The sequence below is a fragment of the Chrysochloris asiatica genome, unplaced genomic scaffold (genome assembly GCF_000296735.1).
Source record: "Chrysochloris asiatica unplaced genomic scaffold, ChrAsi1.0 scaffold00027, whole genome shotgun sequence".
In the NCBI taxonomy this organism is placed as follows: domain Eukaryota; kingdom Metazoa; phylum Chordata; class Mammalia; order Afrosoricida; family Chrysochloridae; genus Chrysochloris; species Chrysochloris asiatica.
In genome coordinates this window covers 14,826,274-14,843,979 of record NW_006408545.1, presented here as the reverse complement: position 1 = coordinate 14,843,979, position 17,706 = coordinate 14,826,274, and the positions used below count along the sequence as shown (strand labels likewise).

Here is a 17,706-nt window from a genome sequence, read left to right as displayed (position 1 = left end):
ACCTACCTACCTACCTACCTACCAACCAACCAACCAACCAACCAACCAACCAACCAACCAACCAACCAACCAACCAATCCCATTCTAAAACCAACAGTGCATTCCAGTAGCTTTGGCATGAGGAGCTATATAAAAACATTTTCATTTTATCCAGCCCATATAGATACTATTTGCATTTCTGAAATCAGTAATTCACCTGTTCATTTCATCAGCATCTATTTGGAGGTTTTGTGCATGATCAATAGCTTCTTGGACCAAATCTTGACTGAGGTTACTCAGGTTGAACAATTTCCCTTGTAGTTCAGTTTTGGCTCCATCTATTTCTGCATAAATCCCTGATGCATTCTAAAAAATTTTTTAAAAATTTTAAATCAATGAATTTAATTGAGATGGACTTAAGACATTTCCCCCCCAGGGAACTCCAAAAGATACTCTATTATTTCTTATTGTGAAGTCTAATAAATTTCAGGTCAAGTATATGTGAGCCTAAAATACTATCAGAAAATATTTGTCTACTTCTCCTGCAACTTCAATACATTCTTCTTGACTGTATTTCTTTCCTAGCATTCAGACATGCTCAGCCATCTTCCATCTAAAAACAAATTAAACTGAACTAAAGAAAATTCCCCCATTATCCACACATCTCCCTAATGTTACTACCCCACCTCTCTATTCCATTCATATCACAATGTTTCAAAAATGTTGTTTATGCCTGCTGTCTCTATTTTCTCACTTTCTATTTATTCTTTAACCAATCTGGTTTTTACTCCATTTGATGGTGTTATCAAGACATCTAAGTGACTAACTCCAATAGGCATCATATGGCCCCCATCTGACCTTTCAACTATACTTCATTTGGTTGACTACTCCCTCCCATGTTGTCATTGTTGCTGTTAAGTGCTGTTGAGTCAGGTCTGACTCATAGCCACCCTGAATAGGATTTCTGCGAAGTGACTGGTGAATCTGAACCACCAACACTGAGGTTCAAACACATCTTGTTGTTCAGTGCTTATCCCATGGCACCCCATCAGGACTCCCTCCCTGGCACCCACTGTATGTCACTACTTCTTTACGTTTTCAACCCAACCGTAGCCTTCCTCTAGAGTCTGGATGCAGTACGGTAGGATAAACACTGGACCACAGGTTGGTTTGAACTGCAAGGTCAGCAGTTCAAACTCACCATCTGCTCTTTGGAAACCCTATACAGGGTCACTATGAGTTGCAACTGACTCAAAGGCACTTTGAGTCCCCCAAATCACACAATTGTGCATTCTGCTGCTGCTGTGGTCCTGACTTACAACTTCAGCTGGACCCTGAATGTTAAAGATTTGTTCTCTCAGTCACACAAATAGCTGTCCAGTAGCTGCCACCACTCGCAAGCCAATAATGGTTCTTCCCTCAATCCCACCCAATTCTAAAGAGATCCCTTTCTTTTCTTTTTATTTGGAAAACATAAGCTGTTAGCAGGAAACATTTCTTCCATACTGCTGATGTTTCCTTCCTATGAAGGAAGCTTAATTCATGTAAGGGCAAGGGCTGTTTTTCTTTTAAAAATTTAAAAGATAGGAGATACTAGACATGTTTGTATGTTGACAGTAATGTTTCAGTAAAGGGACAAGTGGATAACTCAAAGACCCAGGGACTATTGTTGGAAGAGAAACCTAGAAACCCTGCTTCAAGGTGAGGAATGATGGGATTCAGAGAAAAGTGGAAGGATTTGACTTCATTAATTAATTATAACAGGATGGTGATAAAGATGTGGAAACAGATGAAGGTGAGCTGTAGAACTGGAAAGGAAACACGAGGTCTGCTTATTTCTAATGTTTTCAATGAAGTAAGAAGCACAATCACTAGACAGGACTGATAGAAGGGGAGATAAGTTACCTACCAGTCTAATACTAGAAAGAATACTTAGGTTTGTTTAATCAGGGGTTTAGAGTTCACAGGTGAGTACAGCAGGGGACCAAATGAATATGGAAGTTAAGGGGTTTGTAAGAAAGAATCATATTGATTATCTTAATTGCCTAGGAAGGAAAGAGAAAATATGAGAGAGTTGGATATGAGAGATGAAGTCTGGCCATCTTGACTTCTAAGGAGATGAGAGGTGGTGGAGGTAGGTCTCAGTGTAGTTGGAGAATTATTGGAGTGAGGATTCTAAGGTAAGTGAAGCAAAAGATAGGGTTCTGGGAGAAAGGTGCTTAAAAATTGAATTGGGAGTTCTGTTACTGATGTCAAAATATGGTTGTGACTATAGGAGAGAAAGCAGATATGAATTGGAGAAAAAAACTTGTTGGGAAGGAAAAGTTCAAAGAACCGGAAAGTGGAAAGATGGTGCGCTCAAGCATATGGATTTTGCTGTCTTCTTAGAACAGTGATGGAGGTTGGAATGGAGAGGAAAACACAGAACTTGGTGCCAAGATAAAGAGTGAGATGGTGATCAGATGGCCATAAAATTATGGGCTGCTAAATGTGTGGTGCTGCAGATCAAGCACAGGACTGCTAACCACAAGGTTACTGCTTCAAATCCACCAGCTGCTTCTTGGAAACCCGATGCAGGGTTGTTAATGCATCAGAACGGACTGGAAAGGCACTTAACAACAACAGATATAATAAACATGAGCTATGTGATTTCATGATGGTTTTGTTCACTGAATTTTATTGGAAAATTTCTACTTTTTCAAATGTGAGTTTTATCAATTTTTGAGTGCCATCCTTATTAAACCCAAGTGCCAGCTTTATTCAAACCACAACTTGTGAGTAAAGAGTGAGTAGGATGGATCTACATCTGGGCTTTCAATAGAATTTTCTGGGAAGATACCTTTGCTGTCCGATGCTGGCCATGGGCCGGGTTTGAGCACTTGGAAAACAGATATTCAAATGGATGAATTAAAAATTTAATTTTATCTGATTTTAAATCATTTAAAAATTAGCCTAAATAGTCATATGTGATTAGTGGCCACTGTACAATGCAAGAAAGTGAAAATTTCAGTCATCATTTATTATTTTTACAATGCCAGCTAACTTGATAGATTTGATTTGAATTAGATTATTCTTCTGTGACACCGAACCATTGTTTTAACTTGCTAGCAACACAAACCTGAATAAATCACATGTTCTTACCTTGATTATATCATCAAGTTCTGAAAGAGTCAGGCGTGAGGTTGTCAGAGAATCACCAGATGCCCTCAGAGAAGCATTCACCAGTTCCATTTGTTCCCTCACATTCTCATATTGTTTCTTCAGGAGGGAAGAGCAAGACAGAGAGAAAAACAATGTTCTTTAGAATAAGTATCAGGTACATTGGCATATACAGCAAACAAATTGCTGTTTTATACTCAGACAAATCTTGGTTCATGTCCTAGGTCCACCACTAACTTGTGATATTCTGGGAAACCACCCCTCTAATGCTCAGCTTTCTCACTTATGATATGGATTTAACAAAAGTGAACACCTTGGGATGCTCAAAATTTATTTATGGTTATAATTTTTGACATCATCATCTCAAAGAAGGAACACATCAGAGGACATTTGACTTATTTCTCTATAAATGTGAAGTAGGACAATGGATTGAATGTAATCAGTTTATTAAAATCTTTAGATTTTGTTGTTGCTGTTAAGTGCCATCAAATCAGTTCAGACTCATAGTGGCTATATATAGGGTTTCCAAGGAGCAGTGGTGGGTTTGAACCACTAATCTTGTTGTTCAAACCAACTTTGCAGCCCAGTGCTTTATCCTACAGTGCCACACACAGGACTCCATATAAATATAATATTAATATGCAAATATATGATACATACATAACCATATATAGTTGTTGTTGTTAAGTGCTGTGGAGTCATTTCCAACTCATAGAGACCATGTATAGTGTTTCTGAGGAGCATCTGCTGAGTCTGAACTACCTACCTGCAGTTCAAACCAACCTTGTGGTCCAGTGCTTATCCCACAGTGCTGGTTTAGCCATATTCTTCTTCCTATAATTCAGTGCCTAGGATTATTTTCTCAGCACGCAGATTGAATAAGTATGGTGAAAGAATACAACCCTGGCACACAGCTTTCCTGATTTTAAACCATGCTGTGTCCCCTTGATCTGTTTGAATAACTGCCTCTTGGTCTATGTACAGGTTGCTCATGAGCGCAATTAAGTGCTCTGAAACATTAATTTCTTGCAAAGTTGTCCACAGCTTGTCATGAGCCACATAGTTGAAAGCCTTTGCATAGTCAGTAAAGCAGTCAGCAATGATATCCTTTGTACCATGTCCTCATCTGAATCTGGCTTGAACCTCTGGCAGTTTCCTGTTCAAAATACTGTTGCAGTCATTTTTGAATTATCTTTAGTGAGATTTTACTTGCTGTGATATTAATAATATTTTCTGATGATTTCTACATTTTGTTGGTTCACCTCTCTTTGGAATGGACACAAATATGGATCTCTTCCAATCAGTTGTCCAGCTAGCTGTCTTTTAAATTTTCTTGGCATAGATGACTGAGTTCCTCCAGTGTTGCATCAGTTTATTAAAAAATTTCAATTTGTATTCCATTGGTTCCTGGAGCCTTGTTCTTTGCCATGGCCTTCAGTGCACCTTGGACTTCTTCCTTCAGTACCACTGGCTTTTGATCATGTTATCTCTTGAAATGGTTGATCACTGATCATTCCTTTTTGTTACAATGACTGTATTCCTTCCATCTTCTTTTGATGCCTTCTGCATCATTCAATATTTGGCCATAGAACACATCAGTATTGCAAATTGAGGGTTGAATTTTTTCTTCAATTCTTTAAATTTAAGAAATACTGAGTGTGCTTTTCCCTTTTTGGTTTCTAACCCCAGGTCTTTGACATTTTATTATAATACTTGACTTTGTCTTCTCAAACTACCCTTTGAAATGTTCTATTCATCATTTTTACTCCCTCATTTCTTCTATTTGCTTTAGCATCTCTATGCTGGAGAGCAAGGTTCAGAGTTTCTTTTGAAATCCATTTTGGTCTTTTCTTTCTTTCTTGTCTTCTTAATGACCTTTTGCTTTCTTCCTGTATGATGTTCTTGATAGCATTTTATAACTCTGGTTTTTGGTCATTAGGATCTATACATCAACCCTGTTCTTGAGATGATCCCTAAATGCAGTTGGGATATGTTCAAGGTCACATTTTGGCTCTCATGGACTTGTTTTAATTTTCTTCAGCTTCAGCCTGAACTTGTATATGAGCAATAGGTGGTCTGTTGCATACCTGGCCTTGTTTTTGGTGATGATATGGAACTGTCTTCTTCCACAGATGTAGCCAATTTGAATTTGTATGCCATCTGGTGAGGTCCATGTGTATAGTCGTCTTTATGTTGTTTATAAAATTATTTGCAATGAAGAAGTCATTGGTCTTACAAAATTCTATCATGCGGTCTCCAGCATCATTTCTGTCACCAAGGCCATTTTTCCAACTACTGATCTTTCCTATTTGTTTCCAACCTTTGCATTCCAATTGCCAGTAATTATCAAAACATCTTGATTACATGTTTGGTCAATTTCCTACTGAGGAAGTTGGTAGAATTCTTCAATCTCATCATCATAGCCTTTAGTAGGTGGTGTACAAATTTGAATACTAGTGGTATGAATTGGTCTTTTTGTAGGCATACAGATATTTTTCCTATCACACAGCATTATACTTCAAGAACGATTTTGAACTTTTCTTTTTGAGTATGAAAGTGATGACACAGCTACCAGATTCCAACTCATGGAGACCTAACCTGTGTCCGACAAGAAATGTGCTCCACAGAGTTCTCTATGCCTGACGTTTAAAGGATTAGATGGTAGTTTACTTAAAAAAAAAATCTTTTATTGTGAATTATGTGATAGTTTACATGGGAGAACATTAGCTTTACATTCATCCTATCATATGTCATTTCATTTCCATGGTTACAATACCCTCCAGAGGTTCAAGCTGGATTCAGAAGAGGCGTGGAACGAGAGATATCATTGCTGATGTCCAATAGATCTTGGATGAAAGCAGAGGATATCAGAAAGATGTTTACCTATGCTTTATTGACTACGCAAAGGCTTTTGATTGTGTGGATCATGACAAGCTATGGACAACATAGCGAAGTATAAGTATTCCAGAACACTTAATTTTACTCATGAGGAATCTGTACCTGGACCAAGAAGCAGTTGTTTGAGCAGATCATGGGAATAATGAGTGTTTTAAAATTAAGAAAGGTGTGCGACAAGGTTGTGTTCTTTCACCATACTTATTCAACCTATATGCTGAGCAAATCATACGAGAAGCTGGGGACTATGAAGAAAATGTGGCATAAGGATTGGAGGAAGACTTATTAACAACCTGCGATATGCAGATGATACAACCTTGCTTGCTGAAAGTGAAGAGGACTTAAAACATTTACTGATGAAGATCAAAGAGCACAGCCTCGTCACTCATACTTTGGACATATTGTCAGGAGGGAACAGTCACTAGAGAAGGATATCATGCTTGGTAAGATGGAGGGTCAGAGAAAAAGAGGAAGACCCCCAACAAGATGGATTGGCCAGGTGGCAGCATTGATGGACTCAAGTGTGGCAACAGTAGTGAGGTTGGCCCAGGATCAGACATTGTTTCATTCTGCTGTGCATAGGGTCACTATGAGTCAGTTCCAACTCGATGGCACCTAACAACAACAACAAGGAGTTCTGGTGTGGTGCTGTGGGTTAATGCACCAGACTGCAAAGCTGTTTGAACTGCAAGATGGGCGGTTTAAACTCACCAGCTGCTCCTCAGAAACCCTAGACAGGGTCGCTATGGGTCGGAGCCTACTCGACAGCACTTCACAACAACAACAAGTTGAAAGCCACTGAAGGTTTTCAAAAGAGTTTATAATGTATTATTTATTCCTTAGGAAAACTTAGGAAGTCTCATATGATAGTAATATCAAGTGGGTAAGAAATCAGGCAGCCCAATGAGGAGGCCTATAAAACCATTCATAGGTGAGGCTAGAAAAATTGTCACTCACAGAACCACTGTGGTAGAGGGGCTGACTTGGAGCCTGTGGACTTGTAAGGGAGAGAAAATACCCCCAATTTCTAGTCCAACAGAAAAGGCGAAATATGGAAGAAAACTTGGCAGAAAATGTTGCTTTTAGCAGATAAAAGTGAGTGAATCTATGTGGTAATTGCTACAGACAGGTACCGATATGAAAGTTGCATCCTGGAGAGTAGTTACGGATAAGCATGGTGGTGGTGGTATGCCTGGAGTCGGTTCCGACTCATAGCAACCCTGTATAGCATTACTGAGGCTGTAAATCTTTACGGGAGCAGAAAGCCTCATCATTCTCCCACAGAGCAGCTGGTAGTTTCAAACTGCTGACCTTGCAGTTAGCAGCCCAACTTGTAACCACTACACTACCAGAGCTCCTTTGAAGACCTACAAATTCCTCTCAAGAACTGAAGTGGTGAGAGTAGTAAGTAATGTCTTACTTAGAGAGAAGACATTGAGGGCGAAAGGGGTGAACCTTTGACTAATGCCCACATCCAGAGTGTGGAAGAGAAAGAACTGACAGGGCTTGAGAAATGCTTCAGTGACATGCATCTTCTCTTACTGAACTCTTGCTCATTTGTACTCAGTGGAAAAGTCTGTTTAGCAAATCTATCGGAGGTCTATCATCTGTCTGAATCATGACAATGCCAAATTTCTGATATCCACATGCATAATGTTTAATGAAAAATTGTGTATAAGAAAAGTTTAATTAAAAGCAATTTTGCAAAGCATTTACTTTTAGAACTGAAATCACATAGGTCATATTGTCCACCTATGTCAACAGAGAACTGAACACATTAGCACACAATATACTTGCATGTGCACTCTGCCATGGTTATTTTTGTAGAAGATCCAAAGCACTTTGCTGAGATTGACAACTCACAATTTGAAAAGAAAATCATATACAGTTGACCTCTACCAGTAAGTAATAGTAGGTTCCTCAGTGACCCAGATGGTTTGATTTCTGGGTCAGTTTGAACTCAATGGTACTGTGATAGAAAGTTCTGGAGATCTGGCCCAGTTAAAAACTCTATGAGGCATTAGTTATACTCTGTAACACACAGGGTCACCATGAGTCAGAATGAACTTGATGGTAACAGGTCATCATTCAGGGGTACTCTGCTAAGGACTGCATTAGTATAAAGGAAGAAGGGGTCCTGCTTTAGTAAGTTATAGGTCTTGTTTGTTCCTAGATAATAAAACTTTACTTCCTGTAGCTAAAGGGAAGTTCTGGTCTGACTGGAATCTTCTATGAATTGTTGGTTGTCTTATCAGGACTGGCTGGAGTTGGCAGGTCCATTTATCCTTTCAGGGCCCTCAGTTCTGAAGGTGGAGGCCTCTCAGTTTTCATCTGTGAACCTCTGCAATGGTGGTGTGAGGTTGCAGTGTTGTTTCTCTTGTACTTAAATTATCTGAATCCTCTCTTGGGAACAGAGAAGTCTTAGCCGGCTTGGAGTTGTCACATGACCACTAGCAGTTCTCACCCATGTAGATGTGGGCATGCATACATCTTGACCTCATAGGTTGATTGCTATGACGTGCTATGAACATGTCTAGGATCTTTTGTCACCACTCTGCATTTGCATGGCTTTGCATCATTCTTCCTATTCTGCAGCTGTAGGAAGTTTGATTTGCTTATCCTACTTTCCTAGAAATTACAAATACCCTCTCAGGAACATGGGTGTGGGTTGCGTTGGTGTTCTAGTGATTTCAATATTTAATAGTTATGCATAGAAATAGTACATTGCTTATCCACTTGCAAGAGCAATGAATCCATACACACGGACACTAGCACCAAGAATAATTGCATTCTTATCAATGCAAGATATGAATAATGAAATTGTTTTAACCTGATATTGTTGTTGTTGTTAAGTGTCATCGAGTTGGTTCCAACTCATAGTGACCCGTAGTGTATAGGGTTTCTGAGGAGGGGCTTGTGAGCTTGAACCACTGGCCTTGTGATTCAAACTGACTTTGAGGTCCAGCACATTAACCCACAGCACCACACCAGGACTCCTTAGCCACACACATTTATATCATTTTAGCAAATGACAGCAGCAACCAATGTGCCAATATTTAAAAAAAATAGAGACATTAAATGCACCATTATTTAACAAACATTTATACCAACTGTTCTTTTTTCAGTGTAACTTCATGCTGTCTGCATGGAAATGTACCTTGTGGTCCCGCTGCTTGGTTGCTGTGGCCCTATTCATGTCTTCAGTGTCTCTGACATGGTCAAGGGCCTGGTCAATTGATTTCTGGAGGTCTGACAGCTTTGCATCGTAGTCGTCCAACTGTTCCAAGACGACAGGAAACAGGGTGCGTGTATTGTTGTACAGCCGCTGCCAGTTCTCAGCCTGACTCAACACTGGGACAAAAAGGAGACAGAGACTCACCCTGGGGTTTTCTTTGACCTTTCCCATCCCACCTAGTATTTAGCAATGGTGCAAACTTATAAGGCCATGGCATCTCATCTTCCACAATGGAGATGGTAGCTGTTTTTCACAAAAGCATCCTTATGTTCTACATTTGAATTATGAGTGCTAGTTTGCAGAGTTTGGGAGCCATTGGACTACACAGTAATCTAGAAGAAGAGTATGATTACATTCCTGTTGATATCACTGTGCTTTACATGGAAACTAGTCATAATGTTAGGCTTTTCACTACTCAGAATATTAGTAATTACACTACTTAAAGAAGACTGGGATGTGCTATAGTTTTTACTATTAAAATAGCCAAGATGATCTTTTCAATAATAAGGTAAAATTATATTTATAATTATTTATTTTCTGTGTTCTCTCCAGGATCATCTTAGGTTTCTTTTAGTCAAATCCAAACCATTATTTTGATATTCTTTTATTTTTTATTTTGATATTCTTAAGCTGTGTGTTCTCTGCTCTAAAAAACATAGGCACTCACTGTGGGCTTCAGGGAACATCAGTTTGTCCTGTTGAGGCTTTGTATTTTAATTCCTCATGATGATCAGACAATTTATGAGTGAAGAAAGGAGCTGAAAGGCACTCACTATGCTGAAGGAAGTTAGGCAAGACAGGTCCCATTTTCCCAAGGTAGTCTCGGTGAGTTCCAAACTAAACAAGGAGCTTGGCAGTAGCAGCTGTGATATCAGAGCACCAGCCATCCTGACTGCCAGCCTTCTCCTGACTCAGAAATGAGCCTGATCCTAAGACTTTTCTCTGGTCCTTGTTGTTGCTAAGACTTTTCATGCTTGAAACCACAATACATCTTTATATAAAGACTGTTTCTCTTCCAGAATATTCATAATAACTCTTAGCAAAAGTTGACAGTGACAATTGTAAGAAGATGACCAAATTCTAGTGTTCTTACACTGTTTGTACTACTTATCCCTTTGAAATCTAGTGAAGACTATAGATTCTTTCTTACAATGTGTAATACATAATACTACACAAGATTAAAAGGAGAGTAATATGAGGGGATTTCAAAAAGTTCATGGAAAAATTTCACTATCTTTCCGTTACATTTTTCTTTGAACTTTTTGTAGCACCCCTACTTATGTATTAAAAACAAAACAAAATACAAACCCAGTTGGTAAAATAATAATACATGTTCTTGTTTACTAAAGCATTAAATAACATGATCTAGGGATGGGTTTAATAACTACCATAATTTTGAATTCTTGATGAGTTTAAATAATGTTGTGAGATAGTCAATAGCTGAAATGTAGTGTAAACCTGAGCTCTCTTTTATGGGTAGTTTGGATGAAAAATGGTCACAAATACTTCACAGCTCCTCCCATAGAGAGGTGGAGTCTAATTTCTCACCTCGTGAATCTGGACTGACTTTGACCAATCCAATGGGATGGCAGTGATATTGTTTGGGTCTGAGCCTTAGGAGACCTTGTAGTTTCCATATGAGCCCTTTGGGAATGTGGGCTGGCCTCCTTGAGCTTAAGACTCTATTGGACTGCAAAGCCAAGACATCCTAGCTAAGACCCAAGAATGTGAGTGAGCTGAACTATCCACGTTGAGCCCAGCCCAAACTGCCCATCCATAAAATTATGAACAAATAAGTAGTATGGTTATTGCTTTAAACCAATAATTTTGGGGTGGCTTGTTAGTGACCAAGTCATAGATTTGATAATACTACTATGGTAAGATGTCTATATTCATCATTAAGGGAATGTTGAATATCAACTGGAGGTCAGTGAAAATAAAGAAATAATTTATTTCCTATCTAAGTTTACAAACTTTGTGGACCCCAGTAAAGAACTCTTGGCCTGGGCAATTCTTGTAACTGTACACATTCCTTGGCTGGGTTCTGATATGTCTCCTGTTTCACACACCATGCTAGCTTTCCTATGTAGTCTCAGGGTTGACCTCCACACACTGCGCCCCCTACTTGCCCATCCCCACTGACCCTGCCTCTTCTCCCTTTCATCATGGTTTCTGTTCTCTGAGGTCCCTACAGAATGAAACACAGCTTGTCCACCATTCTTCCTGACCCTGGGCTAGTACAAAGGTCCTTCTGAGTTTTTTTTTAAGGAGATGCCCATTAATAATCACAGGAGACTAGATTAAGGTAGAAAATAAAACCCAAATCTGAAGGAAGTTGAATTTTTAGAAAAGATATTGCAAGCCTCTTATTAAAGGCAGCACACCGATGTGCAGAGGAAATCAATACAAGTTGTTTAAATTGAAATAATAAAAACCTAAGGAGCTTTGGTATTGTAGTGGTTACGAATCGGGCTGTGAACCACAAGGTCAGTAGTTTGAAACTACCAGCTGTTCCGCAGGAGAAAGATGAGGCAGTCTGCTCCCGTAAAGATTTACAGCTTCGGAAACCCTGTGCAGGGTCTCCATGAGTCGGAACCGACTCCACGGCACTTAACAACAACAACAACAACAAACTGATAGTCACCCATTGCCCTGAGAATGTAAATGTGGCTGGGCTTGTAGCTTTTCTTTCTTCTTGAGAAAATTTCTTTTACTGCAGTTCTGGAAAATGGTTCTTCTCAACTCTTCTTCCCTTGTTTATACATTTTAACCAAGTATTCAGATCATACTTCTTTCCCACAGGAGTAAAAGTTCTATAAATTCCTTGAAGGATCTCAGCTATTCTCCAAGGGCTCAAGGTTAGGCCTGAGTCTAAAAATTTGCTCATCTAGGTAAGTTGACCTGAATGAATATCTGAGTACACATATAGGTTCTAAATAGCTCTGAATAGTGTGAATTGGTTGCTTTGACCACATGTTGTAGACTCTTTGTCCTCTCTTAGACCCACAAAGAAAGCAAACATCTGCTGAGACATCTTGAAATTGAAAACACCTACGCTCGTGCACTTCATCGGCCTCTTCATCCACAAGCTCCCGTTGGATGAGGAATGGCTGACGGCGTCTAATCTCCTCAAGCATCTTCTGGGCCAACACCAGCTTCTCAGATGTCTCTTGGGGGCTCAGTTCCTGCTCCTCTCCATAATAAAGCATCTTGTTGTTGATCTCTGAAAGGAAGATGTGGTGGAATCAGGCAGGAGGAAGAGATGGCTGGGCATTTTATAGAGACACCATAGAAGACACAGGGAAATAAGAGTAGTGGGCAGAGGATGGGGCTGATCCTAAAACAGAAAGAGAGGCTCAGTCAAAGATAGTACACTGGTGTCAACACAATTACCCATGAGGCCTCAGAGCTCATCACTTACTCCAGTGAGAAGTAAAACCTGGGCAGTGACTTGTCTCTGCTTCCCTTGAGGTGCTTCCAAAATGGGACCGGGTCTAATACAAAACCTATCTCATCTACATCTGGTCACTGTACTTCAGTGGTCCTGTACTGCACATCTGGTAGCTGTACTTCCAGTCATTACATCTAGTGATTTGTGGACTTTAATATGTAAGGAATACAAATTTGGATTTTTTTAATATAAAATATTTAATCTGGAGAAAATGCTCTGAGGTATATGATACCTGTCATCTGTAAGACACTTTTCAGGGGTTCATTTTTTTTTTTTTTGTCAAGAATTGGGCCAAAGCTCTCCTCCAAAATGATAGCATGTTAATAATAGTAACTCAACTGAGTCTTTCCAGTTATTTTACCTACTACTATAGGATAAGCACTGGACTGCAAACCCCAAGGGCGATGGTTTAAACCCACCAACTGCTCCTTGGAAACCCTATAAAGGGTTGCTATAAGTCAGAACTGTCTTGACAGCACTTAACAACAATAACAGTATGTTATAAAATAGGAATTTGTATGGGAGTTTTTACTCATAAAATCAGTTTTGTGCCAATTGCTACTTGCCTTCTGCATGTCTACTTGTCACAACTGTGCCTTATTGACTCGCAGTCATTCTCACCCCACTTCCATGGTAGGATGAAGAGCTTTAGGATGGAAAGGAACTTCCATAGTAGGATGAAGAACTTTAGGAGGGAAAGAAACTAAGGCTCAGAGCAAGTAAGTGACTTGTCTAAATAATAGCAGAGTGGGATACTTCCCTGACTCACTCTTCCTGCTATACCTAATCAGAAGAAAATGATGTTATTGCCACCTTATCCTATGGCAGCTGTGGGAGGAAGCATTTTATCTTCCTGGCATGAATAGAATTGTGTGTCTGTGGTTTACTATGATCTATGTGGTTGGCCCAACAAGATGGGTAAACAAACACTGGTGTCACATAAATCAAACCGTGATATGGGGTTGTATTTTATTTGGATAATAACTTGAAGGTCACCAGCAGTTATTGTAGACATGGTTGGGAATAATGAATGACACCCCATTCATTATGGTGTTGTACAGCATTCCTGAATTCCAAAGGAAGAGTGATAACCAGGGGAAAGGGATTTTAATGCTATAAATGCTACTAAGAACGTTATAAGGAAATCCGATATGCTTGGGAAAATGTAAAATAACCCACAAAAAACTATGGAAAGATTAAACTTCTATTTTCAAGTGACAGTCAACAATATTAAACCCTGAAATAAATGAAACAAAGATTTCTTTTCCCCCTTAGTTCCGGCACTTGCAATGCAGAATTCTTGCATTTTCATGCAAGAATTGTATTTGCAGTTTTGGTATGTTTTGTTTTCATCATGCCTGGCATAAATTATAAAAGGAAATGTAGCCAATAACATTTTCCCCTTAGGCTTTGGGATTGTTGATGCATTATGTTTAAAAGGTAAAAACTGGTGGAAATAATCAGTTACCATTTATATGTGTTTTTCATCTTTTTGAATTCTGACTTAAAGGGTCAGAGGATTTCAGATTTCTTCCCAAATGAACCATATTAAAATCTAAATCTGAGTTATAACAGCAAAGGTGAATTATTTGCTCTGAATAGCTTTGTAGTGTGTTGGCTCTACATGCTGCCTAAATAGGCATTTATTTCTTAACTGAATTAGGTCATCTAATTTTCTAGGTTCAATGTTACTTTTGAATAAATTAATAGTAATTCTAAAAAAAGGAGCCCTGATAGTGTAGTGGGTTATGCATTGGACTGTTAAACGCAAGGCCAGCCATTTGAATCCAGTTGCCACTCCATGGGAGAAAGATGAGGTTTTCTACTCCTGTAATGATTGACAGCCTCAGAAACCTTATGTGGTTCACTATGAGTTGGAACTGACTTGACAGCATGTAGCGACAGTAGCATGAACTACTCTAAAATACTATAGGAAAACAATACTGATTCTGTAAATGCAAAAGCTTGAGATAGTGAGGACGGGAGCAGGGAGTGTTTGAAATTCATGTCATTTGTTTTTATTGTGTATTACAGATAGTAAAGGAAATATAGCAAGTGACTAATGCTGGCCCGATCTATCCTTTTGTCTGGAATATGCCTGATACCTCAAAATAAAGATACACATCTCTCACTGTGGGCCCTTTGACTGCAAAAGTGCCCTGAGAGACATTTGGTATTGTCATACAGCCTTTAATATAAAGAAAAAAAAACAACCCACTTAAATGACGGAAATTTGCAAATACCATATCTTCACACTCTAGCCAAAGGAATTTCTCTATCTAGAACAAATGAAATTGCTTGTTTTCTGTTGGTAAATAGAAAACCAGTTTCAGTGCTGTTCTTCAAGACATAGCCTGCTCTTATCAGATGACAGAGCACAAGTAAATAAATCTTCAAGAGGGAAGGTAAAATCTGCCACAATGATTTAAGTCAAAGAAATCTCATGCAGTTTCCCTTCTTTTTTTCTGTGTTGGGAACCCAGAGTATATTACTTGCTTGATCCTTGGGAAAGAGCAAAAATCCAAACAACTTATGATGGTTTAGATTAGCTGGCAGTTTATTGCCATTCAATAAAGGCAATGTTTTCTCTGTAAATATCTGAGAATGATGTGCAATGCCTACTCAACCATAGCATTTTAGGGAAACCATATCATACAATTTCCTCTGCTGGACATCCCACTTCTGTGAAATGCCTGAAATGGGAATGATTCTGGACATTTACTCTTGAAAATCAACATCTAGCAACTCGGAATGAGTGTTCTGAAAACCCAGAAAAATAAACCTGAAATGAAGACCTTATACAAAGGGGAAAGTTTCATTATTTTATAATTCTATTTCCCCCAAACTTTTTGAAGTCTCCTCCTATAAGTTTAAACATCCAATGCTCTCCCAATAGTTCCTGACACATAGGAAAGTGCTGATGCTAGACATTATTCTTATTGTTCAAAATATGAACGGTCCCTTTACATTAAGCTGAATCAGAAGATAATTTATTTACCTTGGATTTTATCCCTCATCTCATGGGTTTGCTCCATAAGCTGAGTTGCATGATTGATGGTATCCATGGTTTCCTTCTCAATTAGTTGACCCTTTCTTGAGGCTTGATTTTCCTACAATAATCCATATAGACACTAGGTTACATTTATGAGAAAGGCATGTTGGATATGTATATTTGGAGTTAGGTAAGCATAATGCATTCATACATATAGTTTTCCTGGCATAAGAAACTTCTATTAACATATAAAATGGTACCAGAAATTATGCATGAAGACTGATGTGATGACTAGTCTTAGAATCACAGAACGCTCTAAAATCAGATGTTATTTCTATACCACTGGTCACAGCACAATCCAAACCAGTTGCATTTCATATGCTATTTACCATCTGAATTTCTAATGTACCTCAAGATGTCAGATGAGAAAATTACCCAGTTTGACTTTGAGATGATCAGTTTGACATTGTGCTGAAGAAAGAGCCTAAAGGTTCAAAGAGAAATCTGTTGAAGAAGTGGACAGACTTTGATGGGATCCATGCAATCAGTGGTTTCTGGGTGGTCCAGACACTGCTGAGACTGAATTACCATAGAGATTTAAAGGATTATACTCGGTGGGCTGAATGCTGTTTTCAGTGCTGCATTCCAAATCACCATCAACATCAATGGCATTTGTGTACAAATAACTGCTCACCCAGATTTGGCTCAGAGTAATTGGAGTGCTTCTCTGAGAAACAGAGAAGCTGACTTCATTCTCTCAGCTTGGGAGCTTCTGCTGCCAAGGTCCCACATGGTGCTTGAGAAAATGAAATCCCAACTCAAATATGGCTTCTGAAAAAGGCAGTGTGTGGGCATGTTTGTGTTTGTATGGTTAAGGATAGACACTGATCTATGAGCATAGAAATTGGTCAAAGCCAAACATCACACTCTAAGGAGCTCTCGTAGCATAGTGGTTATGAATCGGGCTGTGAACTGCAAGGTCAGCAGTTCGAAACTACCAGGTGTTCCGCGGGAGAAAGATGAGGCTTTCTGCTCCCGTAAAGATTTACAGCCTCGGAAACCCTGTTTAGCGTTGCTATGGGTCGGAACTGACTCGACGGCACTTAACAACAGTAACACACATCACACTCTGTGCACATTGTCGGGACAATGGATATTTCCTTTTGACATCAGAGGGACTAACACAAGGGCCTTGTTTAAGAGGAGGAGCTCTTCAGTCTAGCATTGGTAGATGTCTGCTTGTCTTGTTGGGCGCCTTTTGATTCAGCTCTTTAAAGTGCTGCATGCAGTACCTGAATGAGGTACAGAGTGCAGATAGACTCATTGTACAGTGTCCCCAGGTTAGGGCAGAGGCTTTCTTAGACCTTTCTCCCTTTGTCCAGTGTTCTATCTAGAGAAATACTCCATGATTTTACATGGAATGTTTTCACACTTCCCAGATATGATCCAAGCAAGTGGTCCTCTAAGATGTCCAAGAAAGAGAATGTAGAAATTATATCACTGCAAACATATGCCACAGAGGTTCTCGCTCAGGTTTGTCTGTAAGCCCCTTCATGCAAACTTCCTGTGGAATGGTAATGGGGCCATAAGTCACATGACTAAATTGGGCTCTCTCAATGGGTGTGGGGTTCTGAGTCATTGCACTCCTTCCTCCAATTCTAGTCTTTCTCTTGACTTCTTCTAGCACTTTTCAAAGAAACAATACCCATGGTCATTTAAAAATTAGATGACGCAAAGAATAATTTGAATCGTATTCTTGGTGTCATCTTTCCACCATTTATTTACTCATATGTATATGTATGTTTAAATTGTTGTTATTGTTAGGTGCCATCGAGTCGGTACCGACCCATAGTGACCTAATGCACAGCAGAACGATACACTGCCGGATCCTGGGCCAACCTCACTACTGTTGTCACGCTTGAGTCCATCGATGCTGCCACTTGGCCAATCCATCTCGTTGGGGGTCTTCCTCTTTTTCTCTGACCCTACACCTTA

General features: G+C 39.3%; 1 protein-coding gene across 1 annotated transcript in view; it reads right to left on the bottom strand.

Moving 5' to 3' along the window:
• LAMA4 (laminin, alpha 4) overlaps positions 1-17,706 on the bottom strand; it is a 226,313-nt gene that overhangs the window by 86,874 nt on the left and 121,733 nt on the right. Inside the window, exons 9-13 of the mRNA XM_006839983.1 lie at positions 15,718-15,829; positions 12,324-12,491; positions 9,191-9,384; positions 3,121-3,237; positions 197-345 (exon numbers count right to left, since the gene is read on the bottom strand). Of these exons, the coding sequence (XP_006840046.1) occupies positions 197-345; positions 3,121-3,237; positions 9,191-9,384; positions 12,324-12,491; positions 15,718-15,829 (740 nt within the window). The remainder of the gene's footprint in view (positions 1-196; positions 346-3,120; positions 3,238-9,190; positions 9,385-12,323; positions 12,492-15,717; positions 15,830-17,706) is intronic.